This window comes from Carcharhinus amblyrhynchos, chromosome 2 (genome assembly GCF_965287045.1).
Source record: "Carcharhinus amblyrhynchos chromosome 2, sCarAmb.v2.hapA, whole genome shotgun sequence".
NCBI lineage: Eukaryota > Metazoa > Chordata > Chondrichthyes > Carcharhiniformes > Carcharhinidae > Carcharhinus > Carcharhinus amblyrhynchos.
In genome coordinates, this window is record NC_137325.1 from 140,802,595 (window position 1) to 140,819,835 (window position 17,241).

Genomic DNA, 17,241 nt, shown 5'->3' on the forward strand with positions numbered 1-17,241 from the left:
AAATTTGTTGATGATCCAAAGATTGGTGGTGTATAGACAGTGAGGAAGGTTTTCAAAGCTTGCAGAGGGATTTGGGCCAACTAGAAAAATGGGCTGAAAAATGGCAAACGGAATTTAACTCAGACAAGTGTGAGGTATTGCACTTTGGAAGGATAAACCAAAGTAGAACGTACAGGGTAAATGGTAGGACTCGGAAGAGTGCAGTTGAACAGAGAGATCTGGGAATACAGGTACAGAATTCCCTAAAAGTAACATCACAGGTGGATAGGGTCATAAAGAGTGCTTTTGGTACATTGGCGTTTATAAATCGGAGTACTGAGTGTAAAAGTTGGAGTGTTATGGTAAGGTTATATAAGGCATTGGTGAGGCTGAATTTAGAGTATTGTGTACAGTTTTGGTCACCTAGTTACAGGAAGGATATAAACAAGGTTGAAAGGGTGCAGAGAAGGTTCACAAGGATGTTGCCGGGACTTGAGAAGCTGAGTTATAGGGAGAGATTGAATAGGTTAGGGCTTTATTCCCTGGAGCATAGAAGAACGAGGGGAGATTTGATAGAGGTGTATAAGATTTTGATGGGAATAGATAGAGTGAATGCAAGCAGGCTTTTTCTACTGAGGCTAGGGGAGAAAAAAACCAGAGGGCATGGGTTAAGGGTGAAAGGAGAAAAGTTTAAAGGGAATATTGGGGGGGTGCTTCTTCACACAGAGAGTGGTGGGAGTGTGGAATGAGCTTCCGGATAAAGTGGTAAATGCGGGGTCACTTTTAACACTTAAGAAAAACTTGGACAGGTTCATGGATGAGAGGGGTGTGGAGGGATATGGTTCAAGTGCAGGTCAGCAGGACAAGGCAAGAAATGGTTAGGCACAGACAAGAGGGGCCAAAGGGCCTGTTTCTGAGCTGTAATTTTCTATGGTTCTAACTACTCTTTCACCACTTCTGTGCCCACCATCAGTTGTCCCACGAGTCAGGGATGACATCTTGATGTCCAATCAGGGTAGCAGATTTCTGTAATCAGGCTTCATGTGACAGATCAGGCTAATTCTCGACCCACAGGTCTTTGGCACATTAGACAAGATGTCCCACGAGCTAATGGACCTGGACTGCAGGATTTGGCTTCAATTTCTGCATCATCATTAAGATGTTGGGACACACAAGCATGATGCAGCTTGGTGGATGAATTGTCGCCATTCTGAATGATTGGCAGCAAGCTCCTGCCAGTCAGTGTCGAGTCTGCTGCAATTCAAAGCGAGCTTCAGTGAGCCTTTGGAGACAGAAAGAGAGTTAGCGTTTCAAGTCCATGTAACTCTTTCTTGGAACGTTAACTCAATTTCTCTCTCCACAGATACCGCCGAGCTTGTTGCGTTTTTCCAGCATTTTCATTTCAGATTTCCAGCATCTGCAGTATTTTGTCTTTATTTTAATGTTGGTAATAAATCTATGTAAAATGGCACTGGTACCTATCCCATTCCCATAATGAACAATATAATTCAGCCTTCTGTCCATGCAGGAAACCTTTATCTCTTACTTCTTCCAGTTCTGATGAAAAGTCACTGCCCTGAAAAATCAACTCTGCTCCTCTCCCCATGGAGGCTGCCTGACCTGTTGGGCATTTTCAGCATCCTTTTGAGGTTTTAGTAATTAGTATAGATCCAGTTTAATTCTATATTTCTTGTAAAATCAATTAAGATTGAGGAAAGGAGAAAGGCTGAGGGCACTGAGGTTGATTCAGCTCCTCAGAAAGGGATGAATCAGAGGCATTTGAATTAGAGGCAATATATGCGAAGATTGTGGTAAGCTCCAAGTTGGTTGACAACAATTTAAAAATACAAGGAGTAAACCACACTTTTATTATAATGAAAGAATTTATTTTTCAGGAATTAGACAGCAACTCCTGACTACACTATACACTAAGCAATACATAAATGACAGATATAGACTGTTAATTGTAGCACCTATGGACATAATCTTCCTTTAAACCACAAGACTACAACATTCTACATTAATGCTATGTACACAAGATAACTAAGACACTGTGTTTATGTAGTAAAATATAGAATTAACATACTTATGACTGATACACAAATTTGATTTTAATTTTTTTCTTAAACCTAATGCTTTACTAAATGGGCCAAGCTAAATTTTGGCCTTATATCCACCGAATATTAACTGTAGTATTTCCCCCCCATTCAACAAGCTGTACAACACTACCTGAATCAGGCAGTACTACGCAGCCATCTACATCAATACAATCTCGCTTCAAAAGAAAATCTCTCCGCAAGAAAGTGGAATAACTACAGTATGAAGCAGTGTTTATTTTCCCCCTCGTCTGTGGTCCTTTGGAGGAAGGAGTATTAGGGATAAGGTGCAAGATTTCATTGTAAATACAGCTTACCTAAATGAAGCTTATGAATCAATTCACCCATGATTTTATTTTGTACAGCAAAAATAACATTCACTGCGAGATAAGGATGTCAACAAAGGGTTAAAAGGCTCCGATTCAATGTTAACCTTGTTCGCGGTTAACCCCTCCTTCTCAAACTTGGAACATGACAACAGCCTTTAAACTTTTTTTTTTAAGAACAAAATAACTCCATGAACATAACTGGAGACCAAACCTTTACTCAATACAGCTCAGGAGTTTGCCAGGCCAAAGCACATGAAGTTCTTCCATAATAAATTGAATAAATACACAGCCTCAACAAGTGGGATGGGTTCTGGGAATTGTTGCAATTGGAACTCGTGCTTAATGCATTTTCAAAAAACACTTGTGGCAAAAATGTGATGCTCACAGGTAACAGCTCCGATAAAACTAATGTAATCCTCTCACAGGAGTCAACTGAGACTCTCAAAGCTGCAGTTTGATAGACTGCACTTGGGTACAATACATAATTTGCCTGCATCGTTTTCTCTGGCTTTGAAATGCCCTACGGCTATTGTTTTTTAAGGATAGAATTGAATGTTACAAGAAATTGATTTTCTTAATATATATGTATATTTATATATATGTTGCAGGGGATTAATAAGTTCAATGAAGAGGTGAAGGCTGCTAAAGGAAGCACAGAATCTCATCACCCACTCCCTTTAGCTGACATGTGACTATTCTATATATTTTTAAATACATATATGAAAGATGAATGTTGCATGCAAATTAAATTTCAGTATCTGAAGGAAAAGGAACAGGAAATTGATTCACATTGTACCACTTTGGGCAACGATCTGACTAATCCCCTTCAATTATAGCTTTTGCCCTGAATGGCAAACTTGGGAGGAAAATTTGCAGTCACAGTGGTGGCTCCTACAATAGGCCGGCATCCCATTACCTCGCGCTGCACTGCTGTGATGGAGGGATCCAGCAAGGTTTATGTGCTAATGAACAGCCGAGGGCTCCTATGTTAGAGCAGTAAATTCCAATTAAAGGTTGGCAAAAAGCGCTGAATTATCAATACTGAAAATAAGCATTAGATGCCCATCCCATGGGTTGCTATTGCTTAAAGGTGCAGTCATCCTTTTTCTCTTTGATGAGCAAAATAGGCAGAATTCCAAAGTATCAAAAAGGTTTAATATTAAAAAAGTCCTATGTCTTTACAATAATCAACTTCTTATTTTATTTAATATTTTAAACTCTGTATCCGATAAGAGCACATTAAAAATACTGTGATGCTTAACTGACATTTTTCCTCCTTGTCTCTGTACAATGACAAATACTGCATGTCAAATTCTGAGAAGAAAAATTGCGTGAGACTTAACAGTGCACTTGCAAACATACTTTGCTCTGCTGTTACTTACCATTAAACGTAGTAATGATTCCTCTAAAATCTGCAGTTCAGAAACAGAAAATTTCTTCCCCCTCTATCTGGTGCAAAATAGTGATTTATATTATTAAAGCAGCTGATAGGTACATCAATTAAATCAAGTAATTATTCCTGATCAATTATTTCCTTAGAAATTTTGTTTTTTAAAAACTTGCTTCATGACTCAATTAGCCGGTGATGAGGGCGCATCAAGAGAGAAGAGGGAGATTTAATAATTGCACAAGGATTAAGCCGTGGCAGGGGTGGAGTGTAGTGTACACCTGATTCAGCTAAATGTCATTCTGAAATGAAGGCCTCTTGCAGGCCCTGTAGGGAGTAATTACTGCAGCTTTAGCTGGACTCAAAAATCAGAAAAATGAGATTACCCACAACTCTCCTCTTAATAATGCTTTAAAATCTAGATTAGTGTTCAAGTTTAAAGGGATGCAATTATCTTTTACTCCAGTAGAACTGAAGTAGATTAAAATGGCAGCATGTGAAAATGGTTCCGTATTGGCGACCACTCGTCTGAAAAGAGCTACATGTGAAAAGCTCCCACAACCCAGAGAGTTGCATCAAATAGATTACTTTTCTGGTCAAGGTACTTGAAGCAGCAGCAGTACAAGATTCACCAATGGAAGGCTGCATTGTCCTGTTCTCCTCTTACACCTTTCAGAGGCACACCATTTTTGAAAGTCAAGGTGCCACAGGCAAACTGGACTCTTCTGACAGGAAGGATGCTGCAGCAATGCAGTTCATATCCTTGGATTCACTGGCCAGCCCAACCTGAATAGTTACTGGAAGGGTTACCTAATCAAAATCTCAAAGACGGTCTCACACCTCTCAACCCTCAATCACAAGTGTTCTTCTGTGCTGGGTCCCAACTATACTGGATCTCTGCCAATAAAAAGGCCCTTAGTCAGTGGGAAATTTATCAAGGAAGGTTGAATCCTGGATTAGTGGTGAATTGATCAAGGCACTATCTGAAACACTCACAGAAGTATGTATTGAAATTCTTGCATCAGAGTGTGAGCCAATGACGTAGCTGGCTTGCCTATTATCCCTTAGCTCCAGACACACAAGAGAAGCCCCAATTCTGGTACCATATCACATTTAATTTGACCAGACTTTACAGCTAAGCCTATCCAAGGTTTAGATGACTGAATTTCAGCTACATTTTAGGATGGCAGCAGGTGGAGGCATAGAATCATCTTGGTGCTGTGTAACTATATCTACTACTGCAATCCTGTCTACCCCAAGCTTTGCAACTGTGTATTTGAGTCCTTTAAGGCAATTATTTGCAAGAGAGCTTCATCTCCTCATCTTTCCTTTTCCCCCTGGATCTTCAAAAGGTTTAAGGCCAATGAACAGAACAAAAGCCCTCACTCCAGTTGCAACTTTAAGCACCACATTTACCAATATTTCTTGTTGCTGAGATTTTAACATCCTGATGCACCTTGCCTGACCTCTTCTGCCAGCTGTTGTCAGACCTGTCCAACACGCTCACTCATGTTTGGCGTAGTGCAGAATTACTCCATTTCCTCCAGAACAACGCTAACCAGTTTCATTACAACTATTAACGTTCAAAATCTCCTGGTTATTCTGAGAGAACGATTGGAACAGTCCGTTCTTCAAATGTTAAAAGAAAAAGTTTGCTTTTGCGTTTATTAACTCTGCTTTCCTATTAAAAAGCCACAGTGTTCATGATCATCAAGTGCTAACTTGGTCCTCCAAAGAAAGAAACAAAAAGGTTCCTCAAAGACATCCACAAATTTTGGAGGCAAAACAGACAGTAAAGGAGAACTGGGGTAGGTGGTGGAGGGAAGCAGTTCTTTTACAATCCACCCAGATCCCTACTCCCAGACTCCTAACTGCCTAACAGAGAAGTCCTACTTACTGTGACTGATCTCATCAGTCTTCCCCTCTTTGGTTTCTGTAATTAGCCACAAGCTGGAGCCCCTCGGTTCCATCGATTCTCATCCTCTCACTTCAATTGCTTCTGCGATAAGCCATGCAGTCCATGGTAAAACAAACACTGGTCCGGTTCACTCATCGGACACGACAATGGCTGTTAAAACGTCAAGTCTATTAGGCGCGCTGCAGTAAATGGTTAAACTTGCTACACACAAGCACAGCTTGCTTTACTTAACTAAACACTTGTTAAAAAAATAGCAGGTTACAGTTTGGAGACTCAAAAAGATGAGGACAGGGAGGGGAAGGGGGCGTGGGAAGGGGAAGAATCCCACATTACCTTGTTTGTTGAGTATATCATGAACACATTTGCTCTCTAGTTGCACTCTTATTTTAAATCTGTACACATCCTTCTTGCATTATATGCTGCAGGGACATTTGCGTTCAATAATGCTAACACACGAGTCTTTTTTAGTGAGAGCGTTTTAAGTCTATGGATGCCTTTAAAAGTAGTTCAGACTACTTGGTAATAGCCTTTAGTCCTATATGACATTAAAAAATCCTTTGTCTACATCCTTACTGTAAATAATACATCAAAATGGTTTTTTGTTACATAAATCAATCATGATTCTTTTCAAGGTTGTTTGACTCTTAGTCCCCCTCCGTTAAGTATGCCCCCTTTGGTTATGTTCCTTCCAGGTAACAGAATATATTCAGCATCACACCCGGTGTGCGCTTCTGACTGTTTGCTACAGTCATTTTTGTCTCTTCTTTTGTTTGGAGTGAAAACCCCCCACAAAGCCATTCAATTGTTGTTGGCATTTATCCGTCCAGCTGGAAAGAGGGGAGGTGGCGGAGGGAGGTGTGGAGGAGGGGGGAGAGTCGGAGGGAGGGAGTGGAGGAGAGGCAGAGGGAGGGAGTGAGGGTGCGATTGGGGATGGGAGATGAGGGGGTTGTTGGAGTTAGGTGGTGTGGTGGAGGTGAGGCTCAGGGGGTTGCTGTCTGCGGTAATGGGGTTGGTGACCCGGAAACACTTCTCCTTGTGCGCTTTGAGCATGTTGGAGAAGCGGAAGCGCTGGCCGCAGACATCGCATGGGTACGGCTTCTCGCCCGTGTGCGTCCGACGATGTCGCTTCATGTTTGGCCGACTGGTGAAGCTCTTGCCACAAATTTCACAGATATATGGTTTCTCCCCTGAAAACAAAGTAAAGATTCAATTTTGGAGTTTAGACTCAGCAATTAATGATTAAGAATATCCAACCTGCAACTCTGATTTACTACTTCCAGAAAATGATATTATTCCAATAACAGAACTACAATACTAACAGTATGAAGTCTCACAACACCAGGTTAGAGTCCAACCAGTTTATTTGATAGTAATCACACAAACTTTCGGAAACGGTGTTCCTTCGTCAGGTACGTGGAAGGTCTGACCTTGTGCGATTACTATCAAATAAACTGGTTGGACTCTAACCTGGTGTTGTGAGACTTCTTACTGTGTTTACCCCAGTCCAATGCTGGCATTTCTACATCACTGGAATAATAATAGAGAACATAGGATGACAGAATGATGCTGTACAGGAAAAAGCCACTTGGACTATCATAGCAGAGACAGCTGATGAAAGGTTATCCATTAGTCCCACTCTCCTATTATTCCCCCTAGTCCTGTACATGTTTTCCTGTGTTTCTGTGTTTCATAGCAGTTTAAAAAAAATGCTAGGAATAAAAAGTAAGCATCAGTAAAATTGGCCAGGAAGTTGGCAGATTGTTAGAAACATTTAATTGGTTCACTAACGTCCTTTGGTGTGCAATCAGACTCGTGTATAAACTGGATCAGGTAAGAAGGGCAAGTTTCCTTCACTAAATAGGCAGACATATAACTGCTCTTTAAAGTTGTACCCTATTACTAGAGGTTCAAAGGTGGTTTACCACTAGTTTATCAAGGCACTTGTGATGGACAATAAATACTGGCCTTGCTAATGATACCCATGTCCCAGGGATTAGCAATGAAAAATGAACCATCTAATGCAATTAAACAAAGCTGGATCCAAAGAAATCATGAAGGCAGACCAGAAGCAGCAGGTCTCTGGATTTACTGGTACTCAGCATTGAAGAGTTCAACGTGGTGAATTGGTCAGTAGAAGATTTCTGATGAAACAGCACTTAGAAGTGATAAATCACCTCTTGTCATGATCCAATATTGCAGTTAATTATAAATTACACAATGACACAGCACAGAACGAAATCATTTGGCTCATTATGCCTACGCAGTATTTTTGCAAGTTACTGATTTTGTCCCACTTCCCAGTGCTTTCTCCATATCCCTATATATATTTTTCTTTACAAATATATATCCAATTCCCTTTGAAAATTATTCTGAATCTATTTCCACCCACCTTTCATGCAGTGCATTCCAGATTATAAAAACTTGCTGTGTAACAGACAAAACTCCTCATTTCCCTTCTGATTCTTTGACCAAATTCTGAAATCTGCACACTGGTTATTGTCCTGTCACTGGAAACAGTTTCTCCTTACTTATTTGATCAAAGTCCTTCAGGATTTTGAACAGCTCTAATAGGACTCACGATCATGCACTCTCCAACCTTCTCTGACCAATGGAGAGTCACCAGGGTTGGTCTCTTTTTTTCTAATTATTTCTCTCAGCAGACAGCTTGGGTAGCTGAACATTATTGACTTGCCTCCATCTATTTAAACTGGTAGTAACAATTCATTAATGTAAGATCCCGCCACAGCTACTTTATCTCCTCCATCAGTACTAGATCTGGAATGTCAGACTGCTGCACAAAAGTATTACTCCAGTAACCAATGTTGATTCACCAGAAGGAACACTTCAGTTGTAGGCAATATAAAAAAAGACTTACTCCAATTTATAAATCAAAGAGAAAGCTTTAATAAAGAAACTTAATTACTCCAACACTTGAGGCCTCAGCCTGGGCCATTCCATGTCCTGCAACCCCTTCTTATTTATACTGAGTCAGCTGACCACCACATCTTTTGTCATTGGTTACACAGTTTACTGGGTCAGCTGACCCTTACAGCATGTTATCACTGGTCACACTACAACAGATCCAATGTTATCACTGGTTACATTCTAACAATCAAACCTTAAACATTTGCTCCCTCTGCCACTGTGCTTTGGTGACTGTGTGTACCATCCATAAGATGCACTGCAGCAAATCATCAAAGCTCCTTCCACAGCATCTTTCAAACCCATAATCTCCACCATCAAAGGACAAGAACGCCACACAAATGCATGAGGCCACCAACACTTGCAAGCTCACCTCCAAGCCACAAACCATCCTGACTTGGAACTATATCACCATTCTGGCATTGTTGCTGGGTCAAAATCCTAGAACAGCTTCTGATGTTATTACTGTGGACAGTCAAGGCCCCAGAGTGAAATCCTGGCTCAACAGATCCTAACTTGTAATTTCTGTTCAGAGACATGGATGAATAGAGTTGCAGAACTGCCAATTAACTTTTAACAAAAATTACTGAGAGCCAACTGGTCTCACTGGGACTCTTGACATTCACATGAGGGCTTCCAATCACCACTCTTGAAAAATACACTTCAAAATCTTCTCCCACACAAGGCTCACTCTCAGATGCCTTTACTAAGAATTCAGAGCTAGGAGTTCAACCTTTCCTTTCAGCACTCTTGTGCCCTGGATTTCCACATGCATTCAAGCTTCCACACAATCTCAGATACTCAGCCACGTCAAAGTACACAACTGTATTAAAGTGTCACCAAACTTTTGAACATTTCAGATATGTGGCTTCTCACCTAGCTGACTTTAAACCTGCTTCTTGCAGCCGTCTCTAACTCAGAGCCATTACACTGCTTTTGACTTGAATTCTCCAGAACAGGACCTTGTTCCACTTCTTGCTCTTTAACTTAACTGTCTCCCTGAGATATATATTTATAAGAAGTCTCACAACACCAGGTTAAAGTCCAACAGGTTTATTTGGTCGCAAAATCCACTAGCTTTCAAAGCAATGTCCCTTTGTCAGGTGAGTGGAAGTTCTATTCACAAAAAGGGCGTATAAAGACACAAACTCAATTTACAAAATGATGATTGGAATGTGAGTCTTTACAGATAATCAAGTCTTAAAGGTACACACGCATTGTGGTCATGGGCATTCGGTCTCTGATCTTCGGGTAAGCCTTTTCCAAGGCAGACTTCATGACATACGACAGCACAGAGTTGCTGAGCAGAGACAGATAGCCAAGTTCTGCACACGGGGACCGCCTTAACTGGAATCTTGGGTTCATGTCACACTATCTGTAACCCCCATAACGACTTGCCCAGGCTTGCAAAATCTCACTAACAGTCCTGTCTCTTCAACCTGTGCTTAACACTCTCTCCACTCACATTGTATATACTTTTAAGATGTGATTACCTATACAGACTCGCATTCCAATCATTATTTTGTAAATTGAGTTTGTGTCTTTATATGCCCTGTTTGTAAGTAGAACTCCCACTCACCTGATAAAGGGGCAGCACTCCAAAAGCTTCTAGATTTTGCTACCAAATAAACCTTTTGGACTTTAGCTGGCGTTGTGAGACTTCTTACTGTGTTTACCCGAGTCCAATGCTGGCATCTCCACATCATATATATCTGTGCCAACTTCCTGTTTTCTGAGACTTCCATTTGTTTTTTTTTGAGAAGTCTGCTCCCTGCAGTTCCCTTGCCCTGTCCAGCTTACTCTGGCACTGGCTTACAACTAACCCAAAAGTCTTTGCTGTCCTGGGGTGAGTCTCTGACTGCTAAGCAATAGCTTTTGTTTTTAAGGCCTATAATTGCTTTTATGCCAGAAAACCTCAAATACAATGCAGGCATAGTTTAAAGTGAAACTAAAACGTATAGACACACAGGCATCTTTGTTCAACATTAAACTAATTAAAGATTTAAACCTTTCTTGGCACATGTACAAAAACACAAATTATGCTGACACCTTATTTCTAATACCCATAATACAAATATAAATTGTATTAACAGGCTCCATTTCCTAACACGAACAGAACTCGACACAGGCTGCTGCGCTTCAAGGCATTAGCTCACTGCCACATTCTCAAGGACAATTAAGAGGAGGCACTAAGTTCTTGCCTTTGCAGCAACTGTTATGTTCCATCATTTAATTCTTAAAAACTCTTTACAGTAAATTAATTATGAAGCAGTCACTATTGTAAATATGACAGCTAAAATGTGCACAGTAAGATCCCATAAACAAAGTAATACTGACTTTTTAAACAAAATGATGTTGACTGATGGACAAATATTAGCCAGAGCAGTAGGAAGAGCTTTCCTGCTCTTCTTCAAAATAGTGCTGTGCGTTCAACGAAGAGGACAGGCGAGGAACTGGGAGTGGAGTGTCACAATGCTGAATGGAAGGTTACACAGGATGTTGTGGAGAGTTAATCTGTTATTGCAGCAAACAAGACAGCAGTTGGGAGCACAGGCTTATTTGTTTCACAGGGTGGTTGCTACATTGATAGAAAAACCAGAAACAACATAATGCCAAGATACAAATGGCCAAAAATACAGAACTCATCAACCAAACAATAAAACTGGTCAGCTGGCCTTCATCGCACTGTTGTTTCTGGGGATTGCTGGCTGCCATGTTTCCCTTACAAAAGTGAATAAATTTCACGAAGTATTTCACTGTTCAGGAAGGCCTACAGAATGTAAAAGGCAATGAATAAATACCAGTTTTGTTTGCTATTTCTTTATTGGGCTTTGTATGAATTATTCAAACTTTTACTCCTCTCTGTCAGGGAAAGCAGAAAACCTCTACCTAGGCACCTCCATAATCACTTATGTGAGCAAAGGCAGAGAGGTCTCTGGATTTCCCCATCCTGGGCATTTCCCTATCTTACAGAATCAGGTACTTGCTCAGTAGAAACTTTATAGCATGAATCAAGCGTTTGAAAGCATGAAACTCAATCTGAAAGATGGACTGGGAGGAAAATCATAATATTCTAATTTTTGGCTTTTTTTTGCATAATGAGATTTTGATTTGTACACAGGGTTACAGGCAATAAATGTCCTACCCACCAGAGACAAGATGTGGAGATGCTGGCATTGGACTGTGGTGGGCACAGTAAGAAATCTTAGAACACCAGGTTGAAGTCCAACAGGTTTATTCGGTAGCACCAGCTTTTGGAGCACTGCTCCTTCACCTGATGAAGGGACAGCGTTCTGAAAGCTTGTGTTACTAAATAAAGCTGTTGGATTTTAACCTGGTGTTGTGAGACTTCTTAGTGCATCAGACAAGTTAGCCAGCAAGACATGTTTAAAATATGGGCATCAGCATTTTGCAGAGTTCTGATCAGGCTCTCCACTTAGAACATTAACCCACTCTTTATATCAGCTGCCATGTATCTGCAGCAGCACCTGTTCTTATTCAGATCTGTATTCAATGTCCAATTCTATCAGGGTGCAGTGTGGAGTAGAAGCACATTGAAGCACTCCTACTCACTTGGGTCTAGATGCTAACTCAGAAGAAGTGGTAAGCAGTTGGACTTAATACAATGCACCTGTCACACACTATCCAGATAGACAATAACTATGGAATCACAATCATCCACTGTCCTCGAATAGGAGGATGGGACAGAAAGTATGGGGATTCAGGGGGAGGTGTTGGCATTTACTCTCCTTTACTAAAAAAAAGTACAAGTTTGGGAAGGGAAGCATTCATGTATGATGGTCTGCAAGGCTGAACAGGCTAATGCCACCATTTAGCCTGATTCTCAACGAGTGGCTACTCTGGTGAGGTACAGAACGTCCAGCACTCATGGAACTCTATTCAATAAAAAGGAATAATGATGAGAGGCTGAGTGACTATTTTTTTCTTTTCATGCCATTACATTCCTACATCATGAGGGAAGTATGTGAACCATTCTACATGGGGAAAGAAAAGCCACTGTATCACTTTACAGAACTCCTAGTACAGACACACACCTGTTAAAAGCATTAGCAAAAGGCAAACAACCAAATTCCCCGGGCATAGGTTTTATGTACTCAGTATGGTTTATATCATCAGTATATTAAGTTACCATCTAAAAGGTCCTAAAGCACACATTAGAGCTGAGGACAGATATTCTTACCAAGGTCAAGCAGCCAGTGAGCAGGTTTCCTCATTCATTTTGAAAACACAAAGTTACAGCCAATTTCAATCATGGTGTTGAATTTACACAAAAGATTTGAATATGCGACCAATCACCAATGACTCACTCACTTGACCAATGGAGACCAAACAGCTGTCAGTTAGCTATCAACAAACCTGGTCAGTTCTCAAACACAAGAGAATTGAAACTTGTGCCTCACAAGAACAGAAGCTCCAGAGGTGAGGAAGGAGGAAGAAAAGCGACAATAAATTGATGATTGCATTTTGCAGATGATGTTGAACTCAGAGCAGCAGCTAAATAGCAGCAAGATGGCAGGAGCTTATGGAAAAGAAAGGCCTTCTATTTCTCTCAACTTCAGGACATTTTTTATGAGGTGTGGGTGTTGCTGGCAAGGCCAGCATTTGTTGCCCATCCCTAATTGCCTTTGAACTGAGTGGCTTGCCCAGCCCTTTTCAAAGAGCATTTAATCGTCAACCACATTATTGTGGGTCTGGAGTCACACGTAGGCCAGACCAGGATGACAGATTGCGTTTCCTAAAAAGGACATCAGTGAACCAGATGGGTCTTTGCAATCATTGAGAATGGTTCCATGGTCATTATTAGACTTTTAATTCCAGTTTTTTTTTTAATTGAATTGAGATTCCACCATCTGCAGAGCATCACCCTGGGTCTCTGGATGACTATTCCAGCCACAATGCCACTATCTCCCTACAGTTTACATTTATCTGAGAAAACAGCTTCAGGTAAATGTAGCCATGGCTAATGACTCATTTGAAAGACAGCACCTCTGTCGGTCCAGCACTCAAGAGTGTCAGTCTGATTGATGCACCAGTTGATGGGCAAAATCTTACCAAAAGCAGCAGTGTGTTGGTTCCAGTGTGCTTCTCTCCAGATCTTATCACACTGTCACAAAAGGAAAAGCTGGATGTGTTTCATGCTATCAGGGACTGAGGGGAGGTGGCCTGAACACACCAGCAAAACCCGGCTGCACTGAGATTGGGGCGCCATGTTTAAAGGGCGAACAAAGACCAGAAGAAGCAATGATTCCCCCACCCACCCCCCCCACCCCAACAGAGGGCTCAGGGGCTCCCTCGCCCTGTCAGAGATGGCATTCATCCCCCACCCCTGACTGGAGTCTGCATTCACCCCACCTATCCACATAAACCACCCCCTCCCCTCCCTCAACTTCCCCCTGAACATAGGATTCCTTTCCCCCACCCACAGTCAATGCCAGCACCTACCTGCCCTTCATCCCTGCACCCATGTCTGCTTTTGCCCACCACCATATTACTGTGGTATACTGTGAAACAGACCTGTGTGTGTGGGTGTGACTCGTAATTAAACTGAAAACAGTTAGACAGCAAGAATAAAATAATCAAAGCGGTTTGGTGTGAATGCGAGTGTTTTGAAGTGGGGGTGAGCAGGACTAGAATGGGATACCTGTGAGCAGCACAAATGAGAATTTGCTTTAGGAAGATAAGGGAGTTGACTTGAAGTTTAATTTTTGTATTTTAAAAGAAAAATGTACACATGATCATAAATGAATAATGTAACTGCACATTTTTCAAAAGTAGTAGCCCGAAAATAACATGAATGATTTGTATATTTTGGGAAAAGAAACTTCCCAAAGGATGTAAAAATGACAGATTTAGAGATGAAAGGAGAAAAACATATTCAAAAGAGAGACTGAAGGCTGTATGGATAGGTATGACCATGAGATCCTGAAAGGTATGTGCTGAAATGGACTTGCAAAGAAAGCAAAGAACAATACAGCACAGGAAACAGGCCCTTCGGCCCTCCAAGCCTGCAACACTCATTGGTTCAACTAGACCATTCGTTTATATCCCTTCATTCCCAGTCTGTTCATGTGGCAATTTTCAGTCCCCTCAGACGGCAAGCATCGTGTCCTCAAAGTTTTGATACAAGCTTTGGCTGTTCAGAATCAAATGAGGAGGAGAAGTCTATAATACTTCCCTTATAGCAACAGTGGATATTTGTGGTAATTTTACTGGAATTTTTAAAGATTAAAATATATGAGGATTGTTGCCTGAAAGTGATGGTTGGCTTGGAGTTTAACTAAACAGAAATCTTTTGGGAAATGTTTGTAGAATTACTGCTAACTGTGTAAAGCTTGCACGTTTAAGTTTTCTTTTTTAATAAATAATTATATTTAAAGTTAAAATCTCCAGAAATGGTTTGAAATCTTTGCTCCCGAAGTCAGAGAGGATACCTTCTCATTATGAAATTGCATGATACCTTGTCCCAAGTTTCCCTTTGGGATTTGGGTAGCTTGGCAATTACTACCTACCAAATAAAATTAAAGTTAAGAATCTATCACATTGTTGAGAGTCTAGACTCACTTGTAGGCCAGACGAGGCATGCAGGTGCAGCATACAATAAGAAAAGCAAATGGCATCATGGCATTTATTGCAACAGCACTGGATTTTAAAAGTAGTGTTGTCACAATATACAAGGCACTGATGAGACACACCCGAAATAGAGCATCCAGTTTTGGGCTCCTTACTTGAGGAAGGATGTGGTGGCACTGGAGGCAGTTCAGAGGAGGTTTACTAGATTGGTTCCAGGGATAAAAGGGCTGTCATACGAGAAGTATTTGAATAGCTTAGGTTGTACTCGCTGGAGTTCAGAAGAATTAGGGAGGCTCTGATTGAGGTATATAAAATGCTCAAGGGGAACTGATAAGGTGGACATTGACCAGATGTTCCACCATGTGGGACAGTCTAGAATAAGTGGTCAAATTTAGAGTGAAAGGAGGTAGGTTCAAAACTGAGATGAGAAAGTGCTTCTCTCAGAGTTGTGAATCTATGGAACTCACTGCCCCAGAGTGCAGTGGAGGCAGAATCAATTACCAGATTCAAGAAAGAGATAGATATGTTTCTGATTAAAAGCAGGATAAAGGACTATGAGGAGCAGGCAGGAAAGCAGAGTTGAGACCAGAATAAGATCAGCCATGATCATGTTAAATGGCAGAGTGGGCTCAAAGAGCTGAACTGCCTACTCCCACTTCTAATTCCAATGCAAGAACAGCTGATTTCCTTTCCTAAAGGACATTAATAACCCAGATGGGCTTTTATGACAATCTGGCAGCTTCATAGCCATTACTGAGACTAGCTTCTTGTCCCAGATTTCTTGGTTAATTGAATTTAAATTTCCCCAGCTAGTGTTGTGAAATTTGAACTCGTGTCTTCCAGGCCTCTGAATCCATGGTCCACTGACATTACCTCTATGCTACCACTCTCAGTTTTAATGAAAAATCCTCGATTGGAAACATTAACTTAGTTTCTCTCTCCAAAATATTTTGAACTTTTATTTCTAGTACACTCTGTGTTCTTTTCAGCTCCATGCTATTGGAAACAATAGCTCTAGTTACTGTGCACAGTGCTAGGATTCCTCTTTCATGAGGAAATGATACCAGAGCTGTAGACTGTCTAACTGTGGAGACTGCAGAGATATTCAAAATGATCCAAGTGGGGAAAACATTGAAATGATCACTTTTCTTTCTCCCCCACTCTCCAAAAAATCTGATGCACAGACACCTCAACTGTCCTTGTAAGAAAGGACAAAGAACAGTACAGCACAGGAAACAGGCCCTCCGGCCCTCCAAGCCTGTGCAGTGCATTGGTCCAACTAGACCATTTGTTTGTATCCCTCCATTCCCAGGCTGCTCATGTGACTATCCAGGTAAGTCTTAAACGATGCCAGCGTGTCTGCCTCCACCACCCTAACTTGGCAGCACATTCCAGCCCCCACCACCCTCTGCGTAAAAACTCCCTCTGATATGGGAGTTATATCTTGCCCCTCTCACCTTGAGCCTGCGACCCCTCGTGATCGTTAACTCTGACCTTGGAAAAAGCTTCCCACTATACCTCTATTAGGGCTCCCCTCATTCTCCGTCTTTCCAGGGAGAACAACCGCAGTCTACCCAATCTCTTCTCATAGCTAAGACCCGCCATACCAGTCAACATCCTGGTAAACCTTCTCTGCACTCTCTCTAAAGCCTCCACGTTCTTCTGGTAGTGTGGTGACCAGAACAGGACGCAGTATTCCAAACGTGGCCTAACCAGCGTTCTATACAGCTGCAACATCAGACTCCAGCTTTTATACTCTATACCCCTTCCCATAAAGGCAAGCATACCACATACCTTCTTCACCACCTGTGCTGCCACCTTCAGGGATTTGTGGACTTGCACACCTAGGTCCCTCTGTGTGTCTATACTCTTGATGGCCCTGCCATTGATTATATAGCTCCCCCCTACATTAGTTCCTCCAAAATGCATCACCTCGCATTTATCGGGATTAAATTCCATCTACCATTTCTCCGCCCAATTGATTGGCTAGGAGGGAGTTGAAGAGCGAGCTAAGAAGGG

At 41.4% G+C, this 17,241-nt stretch overlaps 1 protein-coding gene across 1 annotated transcript in view; it reads right to left on the reverse strand.

Annotated features, from left to right (window-relative positions):
• Positions 1–799: 799 nt before the first annotated feature.
• Positions 800–17,241, reverse strand: part of LOC145359093 (zinc finger and BTB domain-containing protein 47-like) — a 184,473-nt gene continuing 168,031 nt past the window's right edge. The window contains 1 exon segment of the mRNA XM_080213481.1: positions 800–6,896. Within this exon segment, the coding sequence (XP_080069607.1) occupies positions 6,508–6,896 (389 nt within the window). The 3' untranslated portion in view covers positions 800–6,507.